This window comes from Cervus elaphus, chromosome 6 (genome assembly GCF_910594005.1).
Source record: "Cervus elaphus chromosome 6, mCerEla1.1, whole genome shotgun sequence".
Lineage (NCBI taxonomy): Eukaryota > Metazoa > Chordata > Mammalia > Artiodactyla > Cervidae > Cervus > Cervus elaphus.
In genome coordinates, this window is record NC_057820.1 from 23,204,690 (window position 1) to 23,228,103 (window position 23,414).

At 39.8% G+C, this 23,414-nt stretch overlaps 1 protein-coding gene across 3 annotated transcripts in view; it reads right to left on the reverse strand.

The window, feature by feature from the left end:
- Positions 1-23,414, reverse strand: part of FRAS1 (Fraser extracellular matrix complex subunit 1) — a 502,305-nt gene that overhangs the window by 141,837 nt on the left and 337,054 nt on the right. For all 3 annotated transcript variants that reach the window (XM_043906392.1, XM_043906393.1, XM_043906394.1), the window contains 4 exons: positions 22,133-22,403; positions 18,439-18,523; positions 14,275-14,601; positions 3,038-3,191 (listed from right to left, as the gene is read on the reverse strand). In XM_043906392.1, coding sequence (XP_043762327.1) covers positions 3,038-3,191; positions 14,275-14,601; positions 18,439-18,523; positions 22,133-22,403 — 837 coding nt within the window. The remainder of the gene's footprint in view (positions 1-3,037; positions 3,192-14,274; positions 14,602-18,438; positions 18,524-22,132; positions 22,404-23,414) is intronic.

The following is a 23,414-nucleotide window of genomic DNA, read 5'->3' on the forward strand; positions in this document are numbered from 1 at the left end:
AAAGCTCAACTGGAACATTCCAGTGTGATGAGGGAGTGCATAGTAGCTAGGGAGGCTCTGAGGTAAGGGCTCCATAATTCACAAAACCAGGATAGATGGGTGTAAGTAGATTTGTGTTAAGTGGGCTTCTGGTTCCCACCACCTTTTTCACTCTTGAATGGTTCCTAAGGGTAATGTGATTTGATTATTACCAGTGGGGAGCTCTGAACACACAGAAATAGGATTATGTTCCTAGGAAGAAGTTAATTAAGAGAGTTATGGTAGAAAAGGGTCAAAATCAAGTCTGTATGGCATTTATCAAGCTGAAATGGCTTGAAAATCACCTCATTGAGCATTGTTCCATTTAATACTTTAACAGAATATTGGGATATTTGGATACCTTTAAGAAATTTAACTTCCTGATTGTTTTTATGATCAAGATAAAGGTAAAGAAGACCCAGAGGGATTGGGTAGAGAGGGAGGTGGGAGGGGGAATCAGGATGGGGAATACATGTAAATTCATGGCTGATTCATGTCAATGTATGACAAGACCCACTGCGGTATTGTAGAGTGATTAGCCTCCAACTAATAAAAATAAATGAAAAAAAAAAATAAAGAATTTAATATATCAAATGAGTCAAAGATTTTTAGAGCTGAAAAGACTTAAACATTGTCTAGCTTAAAATCAGTGGGTGAAATATGGCAAAGTTGAATAAGGTCTGTGACCTAATTAGTAGCATTGTAGTAGTGCTGATTTTCTGGTTTTAATTATTGTTCTATGGTGGTGGTGGTGGTTTAATCACTTCTTCATGTCCAACTTTTTGCCACCCCATAGACTGTAGCCTGCCAGGCTCCTCTGTCCCTGGGATTTTCTAGGTAAGAATACTGGAATGGGTCGCCATTTCCACCTCCAGGGGATCTTCCCCATCCAGGGATCGAACCTGGGTCTCCTACATTGCAGGCAGATTCTTTACCAAGTAAGCCACCAGGAAAGCCCATTGTTCTATGGTTATGTAAGATGTTAATATTCGGGGGAGTGGTTAAAGCATATTCAAGAGCTTTTTTGCACTATTTTTGCAACTTTTCAGTAAGTCTAAAATTATTTTTAAGTAGTTCCATCTTTCAAAGAAACCTATGGCTCAAGGGGGTCCACTTGCCTTCCTCAAGGTTATACATCTATAATAAACTACAGTTCAGCTAGACTGATTGTTTTATAATTTTGTCAATTATTGATTAGATTGTGACTTTTAATGCCTTCGTGGACTCTAGAGTTATTCTTAAGCAATACTGAGTTAATTTTTTCTTCACCAGAGAAAATATATAATTTTAAGAATCTGATAACCTGAGGAAAAATGAATTATTATTTCTCTACTATTTAATCACACCAAGCAATTTTAATGACCACAATTCTCATTTTCAAGTAATTACTTATTTCTTTTAAAAAAATCTGCCTGTCTGTTGTTTTCACTTTTTATAACATTTTATCTTCTTACAGTTCCAGTTCCTTCTTCTGTGTTTTTAAATCTTTTAAAATATGCTTATTTCATAGTTTTTGAAAGCTTGCTCCTTCATTTGAAATTCTTTGGGTTTTAATCTTCTTGTTTGCTTTGGCTATGGTACTACAGATTGTTTCCTCATATGTTCTGTAATTTTGAGTTCTGAGCTAATCTTCAGTGGTTTTATCTGTGAGAATCCATGCCATCTGAAGTTAAGAGTGGGCATTCCACAATAGTTTCTACTATTTTCTGCAAGGGACACAAGAAGTATCATTGGCCTGAGATCAATTTCCACATTAATGCCTCAGCTTTGGGTTTCTCAGACAGTGTACATGGTATAATGGAACTTTGGGTCTTCAGGAGACAAAGGCCTAAAGTTCTGAATTCTTAGCAGGCATTTTTTGTTCTGTTCTGAGCCCTGGGAAACACTGGTAGTTTCTTTACCATCTATCTGTGCTGGTGAGCTTCTTGTCTTAATTCCAGCTTTCTGTGTCTGCATGGGCATTAAATCCCAAGCCCCCCACGTTATTGCGACACATACAACCCCTCTCAGAGAAGACATGCCCTCAGCTCCTGCCCAGATTTGCAGTCCCTTCTCTGTTTCTTGCACCTGGAGATTCTTCTATATCCTTGAGGGATCAGCTATGAGAGCCTTTTAGTTCTTCATCTCCTTTACCCATCATTTCTAGGTGAGAATGACAGGTTATCACACTCTACTATCTGTCTGGAAGTGGAAGTAATGATGGAAAACTTGAGAAATGTTTTTATGTAAAGTTTTTTGTTTTTGTTTTTTTTTAAAAAGAAAGTCTCAAGAAGAAAGCAGGTGATGGGAGAATTTCCTAGTGGTCCAGGGGTTAGGACTTGGCATTTTCACTGCTGGGGCCAGGGTTCAGTTCCTGGATGGGGAACTTTCACAAGACAGGTGACAAAAGAAAAGAAAAGAAAAAATCAGTGATGGACACAAGGTAGAGTTTAAGAGCCTGAACTTTGACATTAAACTGACATAATGCTAGCCAGGTGACTTTTAACAAGTTATGCTCTCTGTAAAAGGGATTTGTTTATTTAAAAAAAATTTTTTTAGCATCTTGTAATCCTTTTAATTAAAACAGGTGTTTTAAACATATATCTTTCTTCCCATATATCATTATTTTGAAGGACAGATGCCTAGAAGGGGATTATTATTCAAATTATCTGTGAATTTGATACAAAGTGCTAATTTGTATGGTAGTAAAGTCTGGATTAATTTAGCTCCCACCATCTATGAAGAAAGAGACTCAGTTTTTCATATTCCCACCGTGCTCTATCTCACCCTCAGGTGCATTGGCTCTAAAGGGAAGTTGTTTTAAAACTTACATTTTAGGTTTAAACATACTATGTTTGCATCATTTAGCATACTATTCAGTACCTGATATGGACACAGTGTGATAGAACTCTTTGATTATTCTTTCTTTAAAGGGGATGTGTTTGAAAGACAAGTTCATTGGAAACACAACCTTTCTGTGTGACATCACACAGAAGCAAGTCTGAGACTGCTGAAAGCAAGGGAGGGAAAAAAAAGTTACCAAATTGGGGGTGGTCCTGTGTGATTTTGTAGATGATTTCTGAGGCACTGGCACCTGGAGCTTCTGCCTGTAGGATTCTGTTGGTAATCTGCAGCATCCCACCTTCTGGAACCCACACCATTGAATTAGCCACAAGCCGAAGACCTCGATCATTCTGGAATAGAGAGAGAGTACAGCATTAGGTTCCCTGGTTCGTATCCGGGTGCCCCCTCAGTGATTTTGGCTTCCCTGGTGGCTCTGTGGTAAAGAGTTCGCCTGCCAATGCAGGACATGAGGGTTCAATCCCTGGGTCAGGAGCAGGAATGGAAAAGGAAATGGCAACCGAGTTCAATACTCCTGCCTGGAAAATCCAATGGACAGAGAAGCCTGGCAGGCTACAGTCCATGCAGTCACAAAAGAATTGGCTGCAACTGAACAACAACAACAAAAAATAAGGTATCAGTCTTTAAAAATATAAGTTATTAGGTCCTATTCCTGCTAAATGTTGTCTAAAAAGAGAGATTCATATCTTTAGAGTCACACTGTGAACAATATGCATATGTGTAGATATATACATGCATAAGTTTATAGGTATGTATGTATATATCCTGCTTTTTTCTTCTAATTTCTCATGAGCAAATAACTTGTATCATTTAGAAAGACTAAGTCTCTCTATTTCTTTATTTCATTTGTCCATCTAACTGTCCTTCCATCCTCCCCATCCCCCTATATTCAACAACTATGCATTAAGCATCTATTATATGCCAGATCTTTTGCTGGAGGACTGAGGTATATAAGGCTGGTTGAAATAAGACCTCAGTTTCAGAACCTACAGTCTAGTTGGGCAGACAGAAATATAAATAGTTAGGATGCATCACAAGTGAGGCTTCAGCAGGGCACTGTGAGAGAATAAAGGAGACAGGAGATATCCTCTTTGGGGAAGGAATGTTCAGGAAGGCTTTCCTATGGAAATGCCACTTAATTCTTGAATGACAGAAAAAGGCTTTGTCTAAGAGAATAAGAGAAACAGACTCCAGGAAGAGGGCCTAGCCTAAGCGAAGATATTAGCCAGTGCAATGTGTGCTTAATAAACTATCCAAGTGTCTGGACAAGAAGAATCTAGGGAGCCAGGGGAAGTGAGTGACAGTCGCTCAGTTGTGTCTGACTCTTCGCGACCCCACTGACCGTGGCCTGTCGTGCTCCTCTGTCCATGGAATTCTCCAGGCAAGAATACTGAAGTGGGTTGCTATTTCTTCCTCCAGGGGATCTTCCTGACCCAGGGATCCAACCCGGGTCTGCCGCATTGCAGGCAGATTCTTTACCATCTGAGCCACCAGGGAAGCCAGAGCCAGGGGAGGGGATGAATAAAAAGTGAACTTAATGTTGGCTAGGAGAAGATAGAAGCTGCACTGAAAGTCTCACTTTAGCTTGTAGGCACTGTAAAATCAACATGAATCTTCAGGGAAGGAAGAGGATGATCAGGTCTGGGTTTTAGAGAACCTCCAACAGCAAGAGATGGTAGGAACTAGGGCTGGGATGAATCTGGGGCTGGAGAAAACATTTAACAAGTTCTTGTAACAGCTTAGGTGAGGGAAGACAAAGATGATTGTGGTGGGAATGAATAGTGTTTTTAATTTCTATCTCCTATACTTTAAAAAAAGAGGAACAGATTCCAGAAACACTGCAGAGGCCAAACTGATGGGCCTGGATGACTGATCGAAAGTGAAGCCCTTAGAAGCATCAGTAGGGAACAGCTGACTGGTAGAAATCACTGCGTTAGTGCCCGAGAAGGCAACCATTCTAATTGCTAAAGCTAATGTCATTAAAAAATGCTGCCACTCCTGATTTGCAAGCGCACACCTCTTCCAAAGCTTCCTAATTGACATTTTCCACAGGATGGGATTAGTGAGACAGCCTGTGTTCTGTTTTCACTTTTCCTACTTGCACAATCGGTAAATCTGATGTTTCAAAATAGGGTATTTCAGAAGGGATGTTATTTTAAATGATTGCTGTTTCAAATATGCCAATAAATAGGACAGAGCAAACAGCATGCCCAGGAGGAGGATATTTGGAACAGAAGACAACAAGTATTCCTTTGCTGTCACTTGAATGAGAGCATTTGCCCCTCTCAGGAGGTGGCCACGGCCATTTTTACCACAATCACTGAGAAACTAAGTCGGTGCCCTGGAGAATGTGGTTGCTGTTGCCAACACACCTTCTGTGTGATTGGTAATCAAGGGCAAAATCACACTGAATTTTCACAATTCAGATGGCATATTATTTATAGAAAGTGAAAGTGAAGTCGCTCAGTCATGTCTGACTCTTTGTGACCCCAAGGAGTGTAGCCCACCAGGCTCCGCGGTCCATAGGATTTTCCAGGCAAGAATACTGGAGTGGGTTGACATTTCCTTCTCCATATGAAAACATCAAGACACACCAAAAACTTGGCCTGTCACCTACCAGAATTCTGGGGGAAAGGGCCCTATTAACTCTGTGTGTGTGTGTTAGTTGCTCAGTCATGTCTGACTCTTTGCAACCCCATGGACTGTAGCCTGCCAAGCTCCTCTGTCCATGGGATTCTCCAGGCAAGAATACTGGAGTGGGTCTACATTTCCTTCTCCACTATTAACTCTAGCAGATTATATAACATAACAATTACCTGAACCCAGGAATATTAATTGCTAGAAATCTTTCTAATAGCAGCAGCCTCATCACACTTTATTGTGTGATGGAGATCAGTCACACACCAACCACCATTTTCTTGGACTGATGAGTAGTGTGGTTTTTCACGTTCCAAACAAGTAAATAAGCACTGTGTCCTGAATGCACCTCCCCAGATGTCTCTTCTACTGCATTTCTATATCGACTACACTTTATCAATGCAATTCTTTATAACTCCTGAGTGTTAATTTTTAAGAAACAGTCCTTTTTGCAACTCAGTGTTCAGAAACCAGCACCATCTGGAAGCTTCTTACAATTTCAGACTCTCAGGCTCCATCCCAGATCTTCTGAAGTAGAATCTTCATTTTAATTTTTTACTAGTTTTATTGAAGTATACTTGACAAAGAAAAATTGTATATATTTAAAGTATATAACTTCCCTGGTGGCTCAGAAGTAAAGAATCTACCTGCAATGCAGAAGACCTGGGTTCAGTCTCTGGGTTGGGAAGGTCCCCTGGAGGACGGCATGACAACCCACACCAGTATTCTTGCCTGGAGAATCCCATGGACAGAAGAGCCTGGCAGGCTACAGTTCATGGGGTCACAAAAAGCCGGACACCCCTAAGCAACTAACACTTACTTACTTAAGGTATATAACATGATGTTTTGATGTATGTATAAATTGTGAAACGATGAACAATCAAGCTAATTAAGTCTTCCACCATCTAACAGTTACAGATTTTTGTGTGTGATGAAAACACTGAAGATCAACTCTCTTAGCAAGTGTACAATACAGAATTCTTAAGTATAATCACCATGCTGTACATTGGATCTACAGAATTATTCATCACTTATGACAGAATCTTTCTACTCTTTGACCAACATCTCCTGGTTTCCCCCACTCCTAGCAGCCATCATTTTACACTGTTTTTATGAGTTCAAATTCTTTAGATTACAAATGTGAGATAGTGCAGTCTGTGTGGGCTTCCCTTGTGGCTCAGCTGGTAAAGAATCTGCCTGCAATGGGAGAGACCTGGGTTTGATCCCTAGGTTGAGATGATTGCCTGGAGAAGGGAAAGGCTACCCACTCCAGTATTCTGGCCTGGAGAATTCCATGGACTGTATATTCCATGGGGTTGTAAAGAGTTGGACATGAATGACCAACCTTCACTTTCAGCTTATTTTATAAGCTCATGTCTGCGGTCACAAATGACAGCATTTTTTTTCTTTTTAAAGGCTGAGTAACATTCCATTGTATATACAACCACATTTCCTTTATCCAGTCATCCACACTTAGGCTGTTTTATATCCTGGCTATTGTAAATAGCCCTGCCATAAACATGGGAGTGCAGATATCTCTTTGAGACACTGACTTCATTTCCTTTGGACATATATCCAGAAATGGGATTGCTGGATCATACAGTGATTCTGTTTTTAACCTTTAAGGAACATCATACTGTTTTCCATAGCAGCTGTACCAACTTAGAATTCCACCAATGGTATACAAAGGTTCCCTTTTCTCCATACCTTCACCAATACTTGCTATTTGTGTCTTTTTGAGAACAACCTTCTAACAGATGTAAGGCGATATCTCAGTGGTTTTGATTTGTCTTTTCCTAATTAGTGATTTTGAGCCCCTTTTCATGAATCTGTTGGCCACCTGTATGTCTTCTCTGAAAAATGTCTATGCACCTTCTTAGCTCCTTTTTAAATCTCTCTTTTTTTTTTTTTTTAAGCTATTGAGTTGAGTTCCGTGTATATTTTAGATATTAACCCCTTATTGGATAGATGTTTTCAAAATTTTCTCCCATTCTTTACTTTGCCTTTTCATTTTGTTGATAGTTTCCTTTGGGCACAGCATTTTAGTCCCACTTATGTTTAAATAAGATCCCCAGGAGATATGGAATCATGCTAAAGTGTGAGAAGTCTGGCCCAAGGACAGAGATCACAATGGGTTTAGAATGCTTCTCCCAAACTCCACAGACAAGCCTTTAAGAATATTTATATTTATAACAGAGTAATACATATGTCTCTGTTTTGGGACTGTTTGTTGACAGGACTTAAGAAGAAATGGACAACCATCCAAGGAAAAGAAGTATAATTCTTCCCATTTATTATAATAAAGATGATTTTGTCAGTTGCTTTCTTTTGGGAGAGGATCCAGGGAAGATTCAAGAAGAGAAGAATAGAAGTCTGTGCACCGTCTTTTTCTACAGCTAACATGTCCTAAACAAATTTGAACCTACTTTCCCCAGTGGTTCTGACATTTTGCAATTTCTTTATCTCCTTATACAGGCACACCTTGGAGATACTGTGGATTTGGTTCCAGACCACTGCAATAAAGCAAATATAGCAATAAAATGAGTCACACAATTTTTTTGGTTTCCCAGTACATATAAAAATTATGATGTACCTTATGGGGCTTCCCTGGTGGCTCAGATGGTAAAGAATCTGCCTGCAATGCAGGAGACCTGGGTTCGATGCCTGAGTCAGGGAGATCCCCCTGGAGAAGGAAATGACAACCCACTCCAGTATTCTTGCCTAGAGAATTCCATGGACACAGGAGCCTGGCAGGCTACAGTCCATGGGGTTGCAAAGAATTGGACGTGACTGAGCAACTAACACTTTCACTTTACATTATACTATAGTCCATTAAGTGTCTAAAAAAACCAATGTACATACCTTAATTAAAATTTATTGCAAAAAATGCTAACCATCATCTGAGCCTTTAGCATGTCATAATCTTTAATAGTAACACCCCAAATCACTGATTACCATAACAAATATAATAATACTAATTTAAAACCTTGAAATATTGCAAAAATTACCAAACTGCGTTACAAAGACATGAAGTGAGCAAATGCTGTTGGAAAAATGGCCCTGACAGATTTGCTATAAATCTTCAATTTGTAAAAAAACATAGTATTTGCAAAGCACAATAAAATGAAGTATGCCTATAGGTTTTTTTTTTTTAATGGTACACATATCCTTCTAAGTTCAAGAAATTAGCCATAATTTCAGTTGAAGAATCTTCTGCCTAGTGATGTTTTATATATCCTTCAGGGCACCACATGAGAAGGGAATGAAATATCAACAATCGGATATGGGGGGATAATTAAAATAGTGATTTAAATTAAATAGTTCTAATTAATTTCATAAAACAACAGGCATACAGAAATGCTGATAATAAAGTTTAGCTATTATATGCTGTATCACAAACCAAGATTTTAATTTTGTAAACTAGAAGTAAAGGCTTATGACTTTATCATTTGGAGGAAAAATCCCACAAGCAAAATGTAAACTCCCTCCCTCCCTCCCCAGTTAAAGATTGGAACATAAATGATGAGCTCAACTATGATGGTGCACCCCAACCCAACTTTATTCAATAGAAAATGGTTATAATTGGATATAACATCAACCTTCACATATTATTTATTCCATAAGAAATAATTTGTAATGGCTCATTTATACCATGGCTTTTAAAATTTAATCTTGGAGGTCATAGTGGATTTTAGGGAAGGATTATGTGAGGTGACACCTATAAGGTGAAACACAGATGCTGTCTACCAGAATGAAAAACAATGAAAAGATAACTGTATTGTTTTGTGTTTGCCAATGCATGTATATGCCTCAGAAACTGCAGCTTTGGATCAAGAGTACAGAACCATTGTTCCATGTAGATTTCAACTGCTTTATAAACAAACAAATACATAAATATTTTGTAATCGACAAACACTTTTTGAGAGTATACTCTGAGTGATGTACCTTACAAGATACTAAATTGAACCACCTCAACAAGTCCAAAACAGGTGAAAACCTGATATGTGGTGAGGCTTTATTTATTTATGAGGTAGGAAGACTCTTTTTCAGGGAAATAAACATTTTCATGCCATTGATATTTATAACTCTCACCAACACCCTTGTAATCAAACTGTGTCCCTGTATGACAACCCATGGGAGGACAGGTTTTAAGAAAATTGAAGGAAAGCACAACAGGGCTTTTTAGCTGCACATGAGCCTTACCAAGGCCAAACAGCCAGAGAAGGCTTTCAGCAGTAGAATTTTCCATCCAGGTCATAGCATGACACTTGGGGGTTTTTAACATCAAAGCATTACCCAGTTGCAGAAAACTGCTCAGACAACAACAAATGAGGTCAGAAAGATCATCAGATTTATTGCCAAAGTAGAAAAAGAGGCATGATTTCCAGAGATGCTTTAATTAATGAAAAAGAAGGTAATTCCTTGAAAGCCCAGCAGTGGAGAGAAATCTGCCAATAACTAAGGCTTCTCCCTGCCCACATTTTAGCCCTTATTAGACCCCGATTGCTTTAGAATCGTATCTCTACAGGCTTGAGTTTGGTAATCCACCCAATTAAGGAAAGCCTATTCAGCAGAGCATTCTTTATTACCTTTTAATCTTTTTGAATTCTTTTGCCTCCTTCCCCCAACAGAACATGTTTTAACATCAGTCTTGGGCCTGTTTTCTCCTCAGCAACTCAGTACAAGCCTGGAGGGTAGCAGTCAAGTTTACTCACTGCCAGGCCAAGGATAAAAACATAAAGTTGGGGAAAGTGACATAGAATCTGGTAAATATGAGTGGAACCGACAGCTCTTAGCCACAGTTTCAGAGAGGCCATTCCAGCATCAGCAGAAGAGCCCAGCAGGCTGATGAATCTGATGCAAGGAATCTACTCAAAGGCAGGACCATGGGAACCACCTACCTCCAGCTGTTGCCTCCACCCATCTATCTCTCCATCCAACAGAAACGTACTAAGCTTCCATAATGTGTTTGGCTCAAGGCTCCAATACTGAAACAGTTCCTGCTCTCAACAAAGCTTCCTTTTTCCATCCCTCCTTCCCTTTCCATCTATCTTACTAGATTAAGTTTTATGTTGAACAACACTGGGATCAATTTGTACATTCATTCACTAAGAATTAGACCTAAAATCCTTGGTCATTCTATTTAAGCCACCAGCTAGATATCGGCCAGTAACTGTCCTCATCCCAAATTTAATACACAGGTAGCCTTGGGGTAAGGACTTTGATGTTCTCTTCAGAAATGGCTAGCAGAACAAAATCAATCATGGCTGACTATGTACCTGTTGGACACCATTAGCAGTTAAGGCAATTTTTTCTTCTCCAGCTTGAGTAGACATATGATTATAAATAGCTTCACTCATTTCAAGATGTGGTTAAGTCTACAGGGAAGATTTGGAGAGGCTTGGGGCCCAGACTGCTTGGATAGGACATTGAGAACTGACTAAATTATTGTCTCCATTCTGTCCATTAAGGGGATAAGAATATATATGACCAAAAACACTGGGGGGAAAATGAGCTAGAATGTAAAAAAGCCATATGGTCAAGTGTGAGGAGACAGAACATGCTTGATTTGAAATCTCAGATCCATCACTAAATAATTTTTGGGGAAATAAACATTTTTAAACCTCTTAAAATGCTTTTAAACCTCCTTTATTTCAGTTTCCCCTTTTGGAAAATTAAAGATAACAATTCGACAAATTCCCTATAATGATCTTGAAGATCAAAAAAAGTAATTCACATCAAGCATTACTGCCCAATGAAAGATAAAAAAAAATTCCTTCCACCAATAGTAGAATATCCTTTAGAGGTAATAAGGTTACATAGCCTCTATTTTAACCTTCTTCACTAGGATATTGTAAAGATGAGCAGAATAGATGTAAGAAAAAGCACTCTGAATTCCTAAAAGAAGATACAGAGGCATGGAAGGGGGAGGGTGGAAGGACAGTCACATGACCCCCAGCTTGTAGGCAGCATAAGAATTCTCAAGTTCTATGCTTAAGCCTAATTTATAAATTAAAATTCTGTTCTCCTTTGTCATGTTTTGGTATTTAAAACATCTAAAATCCTAGAAATACTCTTCAGTCATGGTCATGATGGTGCAACACACTGTACTAAGTTCCAAACATGGAGATTGAAACCTCGGTAGGAAAGGTGGCTGCTAGGGTTGCACTGAAATCCTGTAACAATCTTAAAGAAACTAAGAAGGAAGAACAGAAAACTTTCTGTGTCTGTCTAGACTTCATCTCTTCAGAAGTAAGCCTCATCTCCCAGGGCAATTGCAAGAGGGTGATAATTAGGATTAGCTTCAAGGTGGCTATCTGCCAACTCGATCTCATCATCAGCCTTCGCTTCCTCCCACCCATCTCATCCCACCATCACTGTTTTCAACAGCTGAAAGTAATGAGACCAGAGACTGAGAAACCATCTGGCAAACCATATTAGATTCAGCTCTTCACCTTCGCGAGGATCAGTTGCAAATTGTAAGTGATCGCTGGTGAGAAAGTGACAAGTGATTTCTAAACTGTCCCCAGCAGACCAATCTCTCTAGCTAATCATCAGTGACACTCCAATAAGTGCTGATATTTGGAATGAGAAGTTGTAAAAAAAAAACTAAGTCTCCTAACCTGCCATCATGAGAAAGAGTCATTCTTGCTTTTACAGAGAAAAGAGCTTCGAGTGAAATATCATCAAGTAATACATGGCTTTGAAAATATTTTTTGATTAGCATGGGCTAGCCCATTTGTATTTCCCTAAATGTGGTGGCCATCCTATTAGCAGTATCCAAAACCTTTTATGTTGTACATGGATGAAATTGTGTAAAATGGCTATGTGTTAATTTTAATAAGTTGGAAAAAAATTTAATTCTACATTAAGTCCAGGATTTCACAAGTGCTATTTACTAGGAAGAAGTCATGATTTTAAAAAAGTAAGTTGGATCACTAATCATTAGGGAAAGATAAACCAAAACTACAATGAAGTATCACCTCACACTGGTCAGAATGGCCACCATCAATAAAAAACCTACAAACAATAAATGCTGGAGAGGGTGTGGAGAAAAGGGAACCTCCCTACATTGTTGGTGGGAATGTAAATTGGTACAACCACTATGGAAAGCAGTATGGAGGTTCCTTAAAAACTAAATACAGAACTACAACATGGGTGGGAGGGGGGATCAGGATGGGGAACACATGTAAATCCATGGCTGATTCATGTGAATGTATGGCAAAAACCACTAAAATATTGTAAAGTAATTAGCCTCCAAATAATAAAAATAAATGAAAAAAAAAAAGTATGACATGATCCAGCAATCTCACTACTGGGCATGTACCCTGAGAAAACTACAATTAGAAAAGATACATGCGCCCCAATGTTCACTGCAGCACTATTTACAATAGTTAAGACATGGGAGTAACCTAAATGCCCAACAACAGAAGAATGGATAAAGAAGATATGGTATATGTACCATTGTGTATATGTGGTACATGTACACAATGGAATAGTACTCAACCATAAAAAAGAACGAAACAATGCTATTTATGGACCTGATGGATGGACATGAATGGACCTGACTTAGAGATTGTCACACTGAGTAAAGTAAGTCAGACAGAGAAAGACAAATATATGAGATCACTTATATGTGGAATCTTAAAAAATGGTACAAATGAACTTATTTACAAAACAGAAACAGTCACAGATGTAGAAAACAAACTTATGGTTACCAAAAGGGAAAGGTGGGGGGGGGGGTTACAAATTAGGAGATTAGAATTGAGATACACACACTACTGTATATAAAATAGATAACTAACAGGGACCTGTCGCATAGCACCGGGGACTCTACTCCATACTCTGTAATGACGTACATGCGGAAAGAATTTAACGAAGAATTGAATATATGTATATGGATAACTGATTCATTTTGCTGCACACCTGAAACTGACACATTATAAATCTATACTCCATAAAAATTATTTTTTAAAAAGTGGTGGTCATGGTGCTTTAGTCACTAAGTCGTGTCCGACTCTTGCAATCCCATGGACTACAGCCTGCCAAGCTCTTCTGTCCATGGGATTCTCCAGGCAAGAATACTGGAGTGAGTTGCCATTTCCTTCTCCATTTAAAAAAGTAAGTTGATTCAAAAAAAAGTATTCAGTAAGTAATAGGACAGGCACTCGTGGATACAGCAAAAACACAGGGAGGTGGCATGGGGATGACTTAAGCTGAGAACCACTGCTCTTTACTGGGTACCTACCCTCTAGGCCAAGGATTCCTATGATTACTAAAAGAGAGAGTTTCCTCATCCTGTTTCAGCTGGGCTAACAGATGGCTGAACTCATCTTTTTTTGATTCATTACAATAAGCTGACTATAATAAGCTTCATATCACATGAACTATTTTAAAAGAGCAGATAAGAACAGGGATATACTTGATGCTTATGATCATGCTCAGGAAGGAAGCCAAAAAAATCAGTGGACAGTGAGGTATTTTCATGGCAGCAAGTCAACACAAAGGTTCAGAAGTGTCCCTTTTGCAGAGAACATGGGGGCAGTTCTTTTGGACCAAGGGTGCTCCAAACAAAATATACACCATCCTCCCGAGACTGAGTAATGTGTTCTTGTAATCTTTGAATGTCCTAAAAGAACCTCCATAATAGGTGCTTAATAAATGTTTGAATACATAAATAACTACCTGCATCTTAAATTTATAAACATTGCAAAACAACATCATTGATACAAGTTTACATCTAGGTGCAAGGAAACTAGCTTTAGGAACGAGGCCTACCTTGGGCACGGTCCTCACGTGAAACAGTATATTTTGGAAGGAATGTCCATCGTTGGCCTGCAAGACTGTGATGTCAGAAGTGCTATCCGAGCCATCGTGAACATACTGGAGAAGGCCCCTAGAGAGCTCGTCCAGACGAAACTGATAGATAGGGGCCGCGGAGGCCTGGAGCGTTTGGAGCAACTGGCCGTGAAGTGGAGGATCGAGCACTTGGACCACCACATCCTGTGGGTTGTCGTCATCTCTGATGTCAAGCAGCTGGGTGGTGATGGTTCCCCTCTCTCCTCTGTTGATGTGGAGGACCTCATTCCTCAGAACATAGGGGGCCTGTGGAGTTGAAGGGAAGGAGGAGAAGAGGCACTATTAGCAGGAAAAGAGAGGACACTCCAGGGGACCAGAAGTCAGTTGTGTGTAGCCTGATTGCTCTTTCTGAGCTTTTTAAGGAAATCTAGATGCTCCTGCCAAATGCAGAACTGTTGCATAGTCAAAGCATTTGTCAAAGGTGCAGTCAATCATAGCAAGCACTGCAAAGGAGGTTACTTCACACCTCTGGTTCTGAGGGTTTCTCAAGCCACTGTCTTGATTAACACAATATCCCCTGCATTATAACTGTGATCAGTGTTAGGGAACTCAGTTGCTTCATTCAGGAGACTATAATTCAAACAGATATATGTACCCCCTATGTTTATAACAGCACTTCTCACAATAGCCCAAATATGGAAACAACCTAAATGACCATCAACAAATGAATGGGTAAAGAAGATGTGTACATAAAAAGTTAGAGAAAGACAAATATCATACAATACTACTTACATGTGGAATCTAAAATACTGCACAAATGAACCTATCTACAAAAGACTCACAGACATAGAGATCTGACTTGTGGTTGCCAAGAGAAGGGGTAAGGGGAGGGATGAACTAGGAATTTGGAGTTAGAACATGCAAATTATTACATTTAGAATGGATGAATAACAAGGTCTTACTGTTTACCTCAGGGAACTATATACAATCTCCCAGGAAAAACCATAATGGAAGAGAAATTTTTAAAAAGAATGTGACCATGCGTGCGTGCTTAATCTTGTCCAATTCTTTGCAACCCCATGGACTGTAGCCCACCAGCCTCCTCTCGTCCATGGGATTTTCCAGGCAAGAATACTGGAGTGGGTTGCCATTTCCTTCTCCAGGGGATCTTCCCAACCCAGGGATCGAACTCGTGTCTTCTGTGTCTCCTGCATTGATAGGCAGGTTCTTTACCTGCTTAGCCACCTGGGAAGCTCAAAAAGAACATATATATGTGTAAAATTGAATCACTTTTCTGAGCAGAGATTTGCACCACATTGTAAATCAATTACGCTTCAATAAAAAAAAGAGAGAAAGGGAGACTAGCAAGAGGTATGGAATTTTGGCATTTGTGTTGGGAATCGTGTATTTCACTCCAGGCTATGTTGCAGCATGCTGACTTGAAGTAAGATACTTCATTGTGAATTCCTGCCATTCTGGTCTTTCTCAGTAATTTTCTTTAAGCCGTCACATCCATATTTTGAAGGGACCCACCCCAACTCAGGTTATAAAGCCTGATAAGATCATGATCTATGTAAGGCAACGACCTGGCTAATCCAGGTGGCAAATTTTAATGTGTTTTCCTTAAGATTATAAGGTTTCCCTCCACCAACTTCAGTAAGCAGATAAAATGTTCTTTCAAGAGATAAAACTTAATGAACCACAACAGGAAAAAAAAAAAAAAAAAAAAGGCGAGACGCCAAAGAAAACATTATCTTAGTTTTTTATATCATTTGAAATTGAACCATCTAGGACTTTTTCAGCACGCTGCCTTCTTGACTCCAAACAGCTTTCTTTTAAAAATACCCTACCTGGCCTCCTGCAAATTTCAATATCTATTAAAGTAATTTCTAACTAATGCATCTCTATAATAATCATATAATATGAAATGAAAAGAGAGCTACTCCTCAGGAATCCTGAGTGAGATTTCAAAAGCTACAATCTTATACATGGGAATGAATGGCCCCTCAGAGTCCGAAAGAGGAGAGGTCAAAGGTGATGTCAAAAATCTATAAATGAAAAAGATCAAATTAACTCACATAAGAAAATTTCTAGGAGGTTCAAAATCCTCTTGAAATATCACAGAAATGTAAAGAAACAAAAATAAGTTAAAGTTAGTTTCTAAAATTCCATTTTTAAAGAGTTAAAATGACAAAAGTTTCTCATGTAATAAATAAAAAGATGCCTTTACTGTCTACTCAATTGGTTTGGGGAACACAAACAGAAAAGAGAACCAGGGCAACTCAGCATCTCAGATTACGAAGTCACTTACCAAAACCTACCCAAGTCTTTTATTCACCTAATTAGAGTAACTATATTAGCACAAACAAAAAGAACAAAACAGAACATCTGAGCTTAAATACTGAGAAACATCTAAGTCAGTAAATCCTGAGACTTGGTAGCACTCTGACTCATATTTACAGAGATCACATTTTTGTTTAATTAAAACAAAATTCACGCTCTTAGCCCAACCCGGAGGTCAAATTAATTTAAGATTAATTTCTAATCATTCCGCAACTTCAGTCATCACTGAAGTGAGAATGCCATCAAGAATCGCTGAGCTGGGCTGTGAATACGATTCGGCAGCCACTTCTGGTTCAAGTCTATGGTCTTTTCACTATTGAACCAAAACTATAAAAATAACAGTTTTAAAAACAATGATCTCATATATCCTTCCTTGATCCTACCGAGATCTACTATTTAGGCAGTTCGAGTTCCCTCATGCTGATACCCCAGTCTCTCGCTGTTCACAATGTCAGAATATGTTGATCTTGCTCCTCTCTTTGCACATTTCAGCTGTTCAATTCTCCAAGCCCTGGGACTCAGAGCACATAAGTACAACCTAACAGAGATGAGCGATGAGACAAGATGTGCCATCACACTGAACTTTATAGTATCTACCAGGATTTCCTCTGACTTATGTTAGCCTGACGACCACACCGGACCCTCATTTAAGAAGATCCTTAATAAGGCTTAATAAAGCTCCCAGGGCTTCTCTGGTGGCTCAGCTGGTGAAGAGTTGGCCTGCAATGCAGGAGATCCTGGTTTGATTCCTGGGTCGGGAAGATCCCCTGGAGAAAGGATAGGCTACCCACTCCAGAGTTCTTGGGCTTCCCCGGTGGCTCAGACAGTAAAGAATCCACCTGAATGCAGGAGACCTGGGTTTGATCCCTATTGTTGAGAAGATCCCCTAGAAGAGGGCATGGCAACCCACTCCAGTATTCTTGCCTGAAGAATCCCATGGACAGAGAAGCCTGGAGGGTTACAGTCCATGTGACTGCAAAGAGCTGGACACGACTGAGGGACTAAGCACGAGGCCCTCGAACTCCTGCAAACTGAGTTAAATGCAGTTCGGCTACATGATAGTCAAAAGAGGCCAAAATAACTCCATATCCTGGAGAGAGAAATATTTAGATAAAACAAACTGACCTAGGGATAGGAAAGTCTTAACAACTGGTACAGCTTCAAATCATTGTGAAGGGGTGGTATCAGATTCAGTACAGAAAAGTAAGGTACAGGTTAATGGTCAAGAACACAGATTGCGTAACCAGATTCACTGGGCACAGATCTTGGCTCTCTGTTAGCTACATCACCATAGATAAGTTACTGGACCTCCCTGGGACTTAGTTTTCTGGCCTGTGAATTGGGGCTTATAATACCTTACAGGGCTAGCATGAGAATTACATGAACAACAGAAGAAGAGCATTAGATGTGCAGTAGTAATTATTGTTGTTGTTACGACCCACAAGTACTAAAAAAATTACTCCAGTGGCATTTCAAGAGGAAACTGAGGAACAATTAATTCAGCTCAATCATTTTTGCTAAAACTACAGAAAATCTGAACTTGTACTTGAGAATGAGTTCTTGTTGCAGTTTAGTCTCTAAGTTGTGTGTGACTCTTTTGCAACCCCAGGCTCCTCTGTCCATGTAATTTCCCAGGCAAGAATACTGGAGTGGGTTACCATTTCCTTCTCCAGGGGATATTCCCAACCCAGGGATCGAACCTCCATCTCCTGCATTGGCAGGCAGATTCTTTACCACTAAGCAACCTGGTAAGCCCATCAGCAGGCATGTGAAATTATTAGCTGTCTGGCGTTTTCTTACCTGTGTTGAAAACGCTTGTATGTTGATCAGCTGTGGCTCAGAGAAGAACTGCTGGTCACTAATTTTCAGAGAAAAGTAACCTTTCCTGAAAGAAGCCCCCAAGAAAAGAATGAGACAATATAATCATTAAATTGGTCTTTAAAAAGACAAGGGTTAAAAAAATTTTCAGGTTATGTACATATATGAATTTGGATCAAACTACTACAATAATATACTCGTCATGCCATAATTAGAAAGGAGCCCATAAAGATTAACATAGTGAGATGCAGGTAAAAGCACTGTATATTCTTCTATCTCATTATAATAATGTTTCTTTTTCTTTTTTTTTGGATTTTTATAAGTAGAATATATAAAAGGTTGAAAAATCAGTTGTTAGGCCAATACCGGTTAGTGATATATTGAAGGTTAACGATCAAGCTGGAGAATGGAAAGGAATCTTTCACAGTCTTTGACTAGTTCTCAGCGACTCCCTCTTCCCTGTGAATTCTCTTTCCAGCTGCTGCCCAATTCACGTGAGTGGACCCCGTTAACAATTTTGCAGTGTTTATATTACATGAGTCTATGCCCACCCCTCCCTCTAGCCACGTGCATATCCACTGTGGCCTGGACTAGGGAAGAATGACTGACTCCAGCTTCCCTGGAAATTTGGAACTGGCCTGAGAGCCGCATTTGACTAAGACAGAACCACAGTCTATCACGTTGATGAGAAAGTGGAGCAAGTTGGTCTCTAGGAGAGAGGTGAAAGTAGCCTTTCAGCAAAGCAATTGAGATGAGAGGAGAACTGAGTCCTGCTTCCCATTTCCTAGTCTAACTCCTGGGCTTGCCCTAGAAGCCCAATGGTCCCTGATGTGTCTGAGATCTGAGCCATACCTGCAATGTTATAACAGGTCTTAAAATTTTGCTTAATCTAGTTCAAGTTGACTCTCATTACTTGTAATCAAAGAGTCCTAATTAATAGAATAAAATAAGACTCACTCTCTGCTGCGGTTTTTATTTCCTGTAAAAGAGTGTTGTTTCAGCAGCTTCAAAGACTGCTAGGAGGACAGGTAGGAGTTACCCACCTTCAAAGCCAAAGCAAGCTCAGAACTCACGTTGTGCTGGTAAGATGTATGATTAACACATTATGGGAGTTCTGAATTCTGGCCTACGGTAGGAACTATTGTTTTAAAGGTTCTTTAAAAGGCATTCAGGGAACTGACTACTGAAACATGAAAGAATGTGGATGGATCTCAAAAGTAATATGGCAAAAGCCAGAACCAAAAGATTATATGCTATATGAGTCCATTCACATGACATTTCAGAAAGGGCAAGACAATAAGAATGAAAAACAGACCAATATTTGCCAGGGACTGTGGGGAAGGGAGTGCTTGTAAAAATGAGGTGGGGACAGGGTGACAAGCCTGTTTCATATCTTGCTTGGGGTTTCAAGACTGCAAGACTATATATGTATTTGTTAACACACATAGAACAGTATAGTTTAAAATGAGGGATTTCATTAGATGCAAATTATACCTCAATAAATCAGATTTTTTTTTTAAAAAAGGAATTCGTGTCTTCCTTCTCTTTCCACCCTTCCTTTCATTTTTGGTTCCATTCAAATCCTCTCTCCTTCTGCCTCCAGACTTCAAGAGAATACAGGTGACGAAGCAGCTGAATGCAGAGAGAAAGGGTGGCTACCTGCAACCTACCGGGGTAAAATGATTTTGGTGGCCCTTAAATTCTAATAACTGTGTTCAGCCTCTCGGCAATGCCAGCTAATCAGGGTCACTAGGACTATATTTCCAAGTCATTTCACACTCCACAGAGGGATTCCAGCCCAAAGGAAGCCAATCCTAAAGAATCCTAGTGGGCATGTTCATGGGAAAAACAACCAAAAGCCCATGCAGCAGGTAGCCCCTTTAGCTTCTGTATCATCCAGAGACTTAGATAATTTCCTTTTAATGTGAGTTCCTACTAACCTTGTTTTACTATTCCTCTCATTCTTTCTTTTAAAAAATTTTTTTAGATAAGAAATCCAACGTTAAAATGGGTCAGTTCAGTTCAGTTCAGTCGCTTAGTCGTTTCCGACTCTGCGACCCCATGAATTGTAGCACACCAGGCCCCCCTGTCCATCACCAGTTAAAATGGGTACTAAAAAGGAAAAAGAATACTGAAAGAAATCTCTGTAAAGTAGTTGCCACTCTTTGCCCTGTTTAAGGGTGCAAAGCTGACCCTGGAAAGAAATCGATGATAAGGGATTAAAGAGATCAAACAGATGAGAGGCTTAACTTTGGTTGTCTATGAACCTTTATATACTTCACACCCTTTTCACAAGTGATTCTGAGATATATGACTACAGGTATTGAGCTGTGCATGTGTGTCTGTATATATGTGATGCAAACACTGAAGAACTATACTTGAAGGAAAATGAATGGAGAAGACAGAACTCAAAGGGATTCTATGGCATCAGACACCAGAGTTTTAAGCACCATCTCTGGAGCAATACTTTCCTATAACAATGAACTTTTGCCCCTGGAGGATGGAAGCACATCTGTTATACTACTAAGTACTAAGGAGGCAGAAATCATTGAGTTTGAAGGCATGGGGTGTGGAATCAGAGAGCCACAGGTTGGAGCCTCAGCTCTGTAATCATATGCTGTGAGGCCTGGACAAGATTACATGTATGCTCAGGGCCTCAGTTTTCCCATCTGTAGCCTGGGAACATAAATATACATAATTCACATCAAGCGCGCCACACAATGAAGGTGGGGGGGGTCATGGTGAGCAAATACTAGTTGTCCTTACATCTGTAAGATGGGTCTTTTGAGGTTACCAAAATCACTGGCTCTGAACTGCAACAGGAAACATATGATCTACTTTTCTCCCCACTTGTCCAGATCTTAAACACTTTTAAAAATTCTCAAATTTAGTGGTGATAGTAGAAAATCTTCACTGCTTCCTTTATCGCTGTTCCACGGGGTTCAACTCCCCATCTACATATAGAATCCACTTTGAAATAGGCTATACTAGTGGAGCAGAGCAGGGAAAAGGATAATCCAAGAGGCTAATCTTTGGGGTGCGTTCCCTGATTTCTAGTTAGGAGATTTGCTCTGCAAATTATACGGCTCGATTTGCTTGGGTAAGTGTTAACACTCAGCTGCATTCCTGAAGCATATGTCAGCTGGGATGGGGGAAGACAGCCAGAATTGTGTTAGGCATCAGAAGAAAACTGGATCAGGCTTTAAAATTAACCACAATTAGTCCCAGAAAGTGGATAATAACAAGTTAACCATGACTCCTCATTTCCTTCCAACTCTGAAATTCTAGGAACCAGACAACGCCTTAAAAAGTATGTACCCCATCCTCTGGCCATGCCCTCCCCTCTGGCAGAGAACCCTAATGCTGAAGTAGCAGCTGCATCTGGGTATAGAAGTGATTTTGTTCCTCCCGGGCCAAAAAAACTGGATAATTGTACTAGGAACTTTCCCGTCACATCAGAGAATTACCCACAATTATGTGATAAAATGAAAATGCCTCTAACAGAAGCACTCTCTCTGAGCAATTACAGCGAAATGATGACAGGCAGCTGAAAGCGGCACTTGCAGGGTATCGATCTCCCCCAGAAGAGGAGGGAGAGCTCTGAGGGGCAGAGGGGAGGGTGCGCAGAGAACTGATGGGGAGGAGACAGGAGGAAAACAGCAGAACGCTGGCTCACCTGGGCTTTTCTCTGCTGTGCACAAAACGCACTTTTTTCTCCTTCACATCTTTCCAACTGAAGTGGCCAGCCTTGTCGAGCTGAACCTCTTTTCCATTCCTTGAGAGCACAAGCTGACCATTGGTGGGGGTGCTCACCACATGGAACAGTAGGTCTTCGACCCTGCCACCCTGGTCTTGAACATTCAGGAGGAAAAAATCCAGAGGCTTCATTGAACCAATTGCAAGGGTGAGGGAACCATTTACGTGAAGACTAGGGGTGTGTATTTTGCCTGGAAAACATACGAATCCAAAGGTCAGGCTTGGTACAGTCACTAATTAGGTTATTATTATTTTTTTAAAAGAAATATACGTGTAATATTCATTCAGAACTACAAAGATGGGGCTTCCCTGGCGGCTCAGTGGTAAAGAATCTACCTGCAATGCAGGAGACACAGGAGACGTGGGTTCGTTGGTTCAATCCCTAGGTCAGGAAGATCACCAAGAGAAGGGAATGGCTACCCACACCAGTATTCTTGCCTGGAGAATTCCATGCACAGAGGAGCCTGGCAGGCTACAGCCCATGGGGTTGCAAAGAGTCAGACATGACAGAAGGGTAATGTTGATTCAGAACTACAAAGATGAAACTCTAGACTACTGTATTCTATAAGCGTCCTTCTAATCCAGTGGTTCTCATCCTAGATGTGCATGAGAATAACATAGGGGGGTCAGTGTTAAACTATAAAACTCCTAGAAGAATATACAGGAGAAAATCTTTGTGATCTTAAATTAGGCAATGCTTTCTTACATATGACACAAAAAGCACAAGTGACAGAAGAAAAAATAGATACAGCTGACATCATTAATACTAAAAACATTTGTGCTTAAAAGGACATTAGCAGGAAAGTGCAAAGAGAATCCACAGAATAGGAGAAAACATTTGCAAATCACATATCTGAAAAGGGATTTGTATCTCCTTTGTATCCAGGATATACATAAAGAATTCTTACAACTCAGTAAATGACAAATAAACCAATTTTAAAGTACCCAATTAACAGACATTTCTCCCAAGAAGATATATGGAAGGTCAATAAGCACATGAAAAGGTACTCAACATTATCAGTCACCAGGGAAATTTGAATTAAAATCACAAGATATCATCATCTCACACCCATTTTAGGAAGCAGAATAAAGTGTTCCTGAGGGTGTAGAGAAACTAGAAATCTCATATATTGCTGGTGGAATGGAAAATGGTAAGCCACTTGGGAAGACAGTCTGGTGATTCCTCAAGCAATTAAACACAG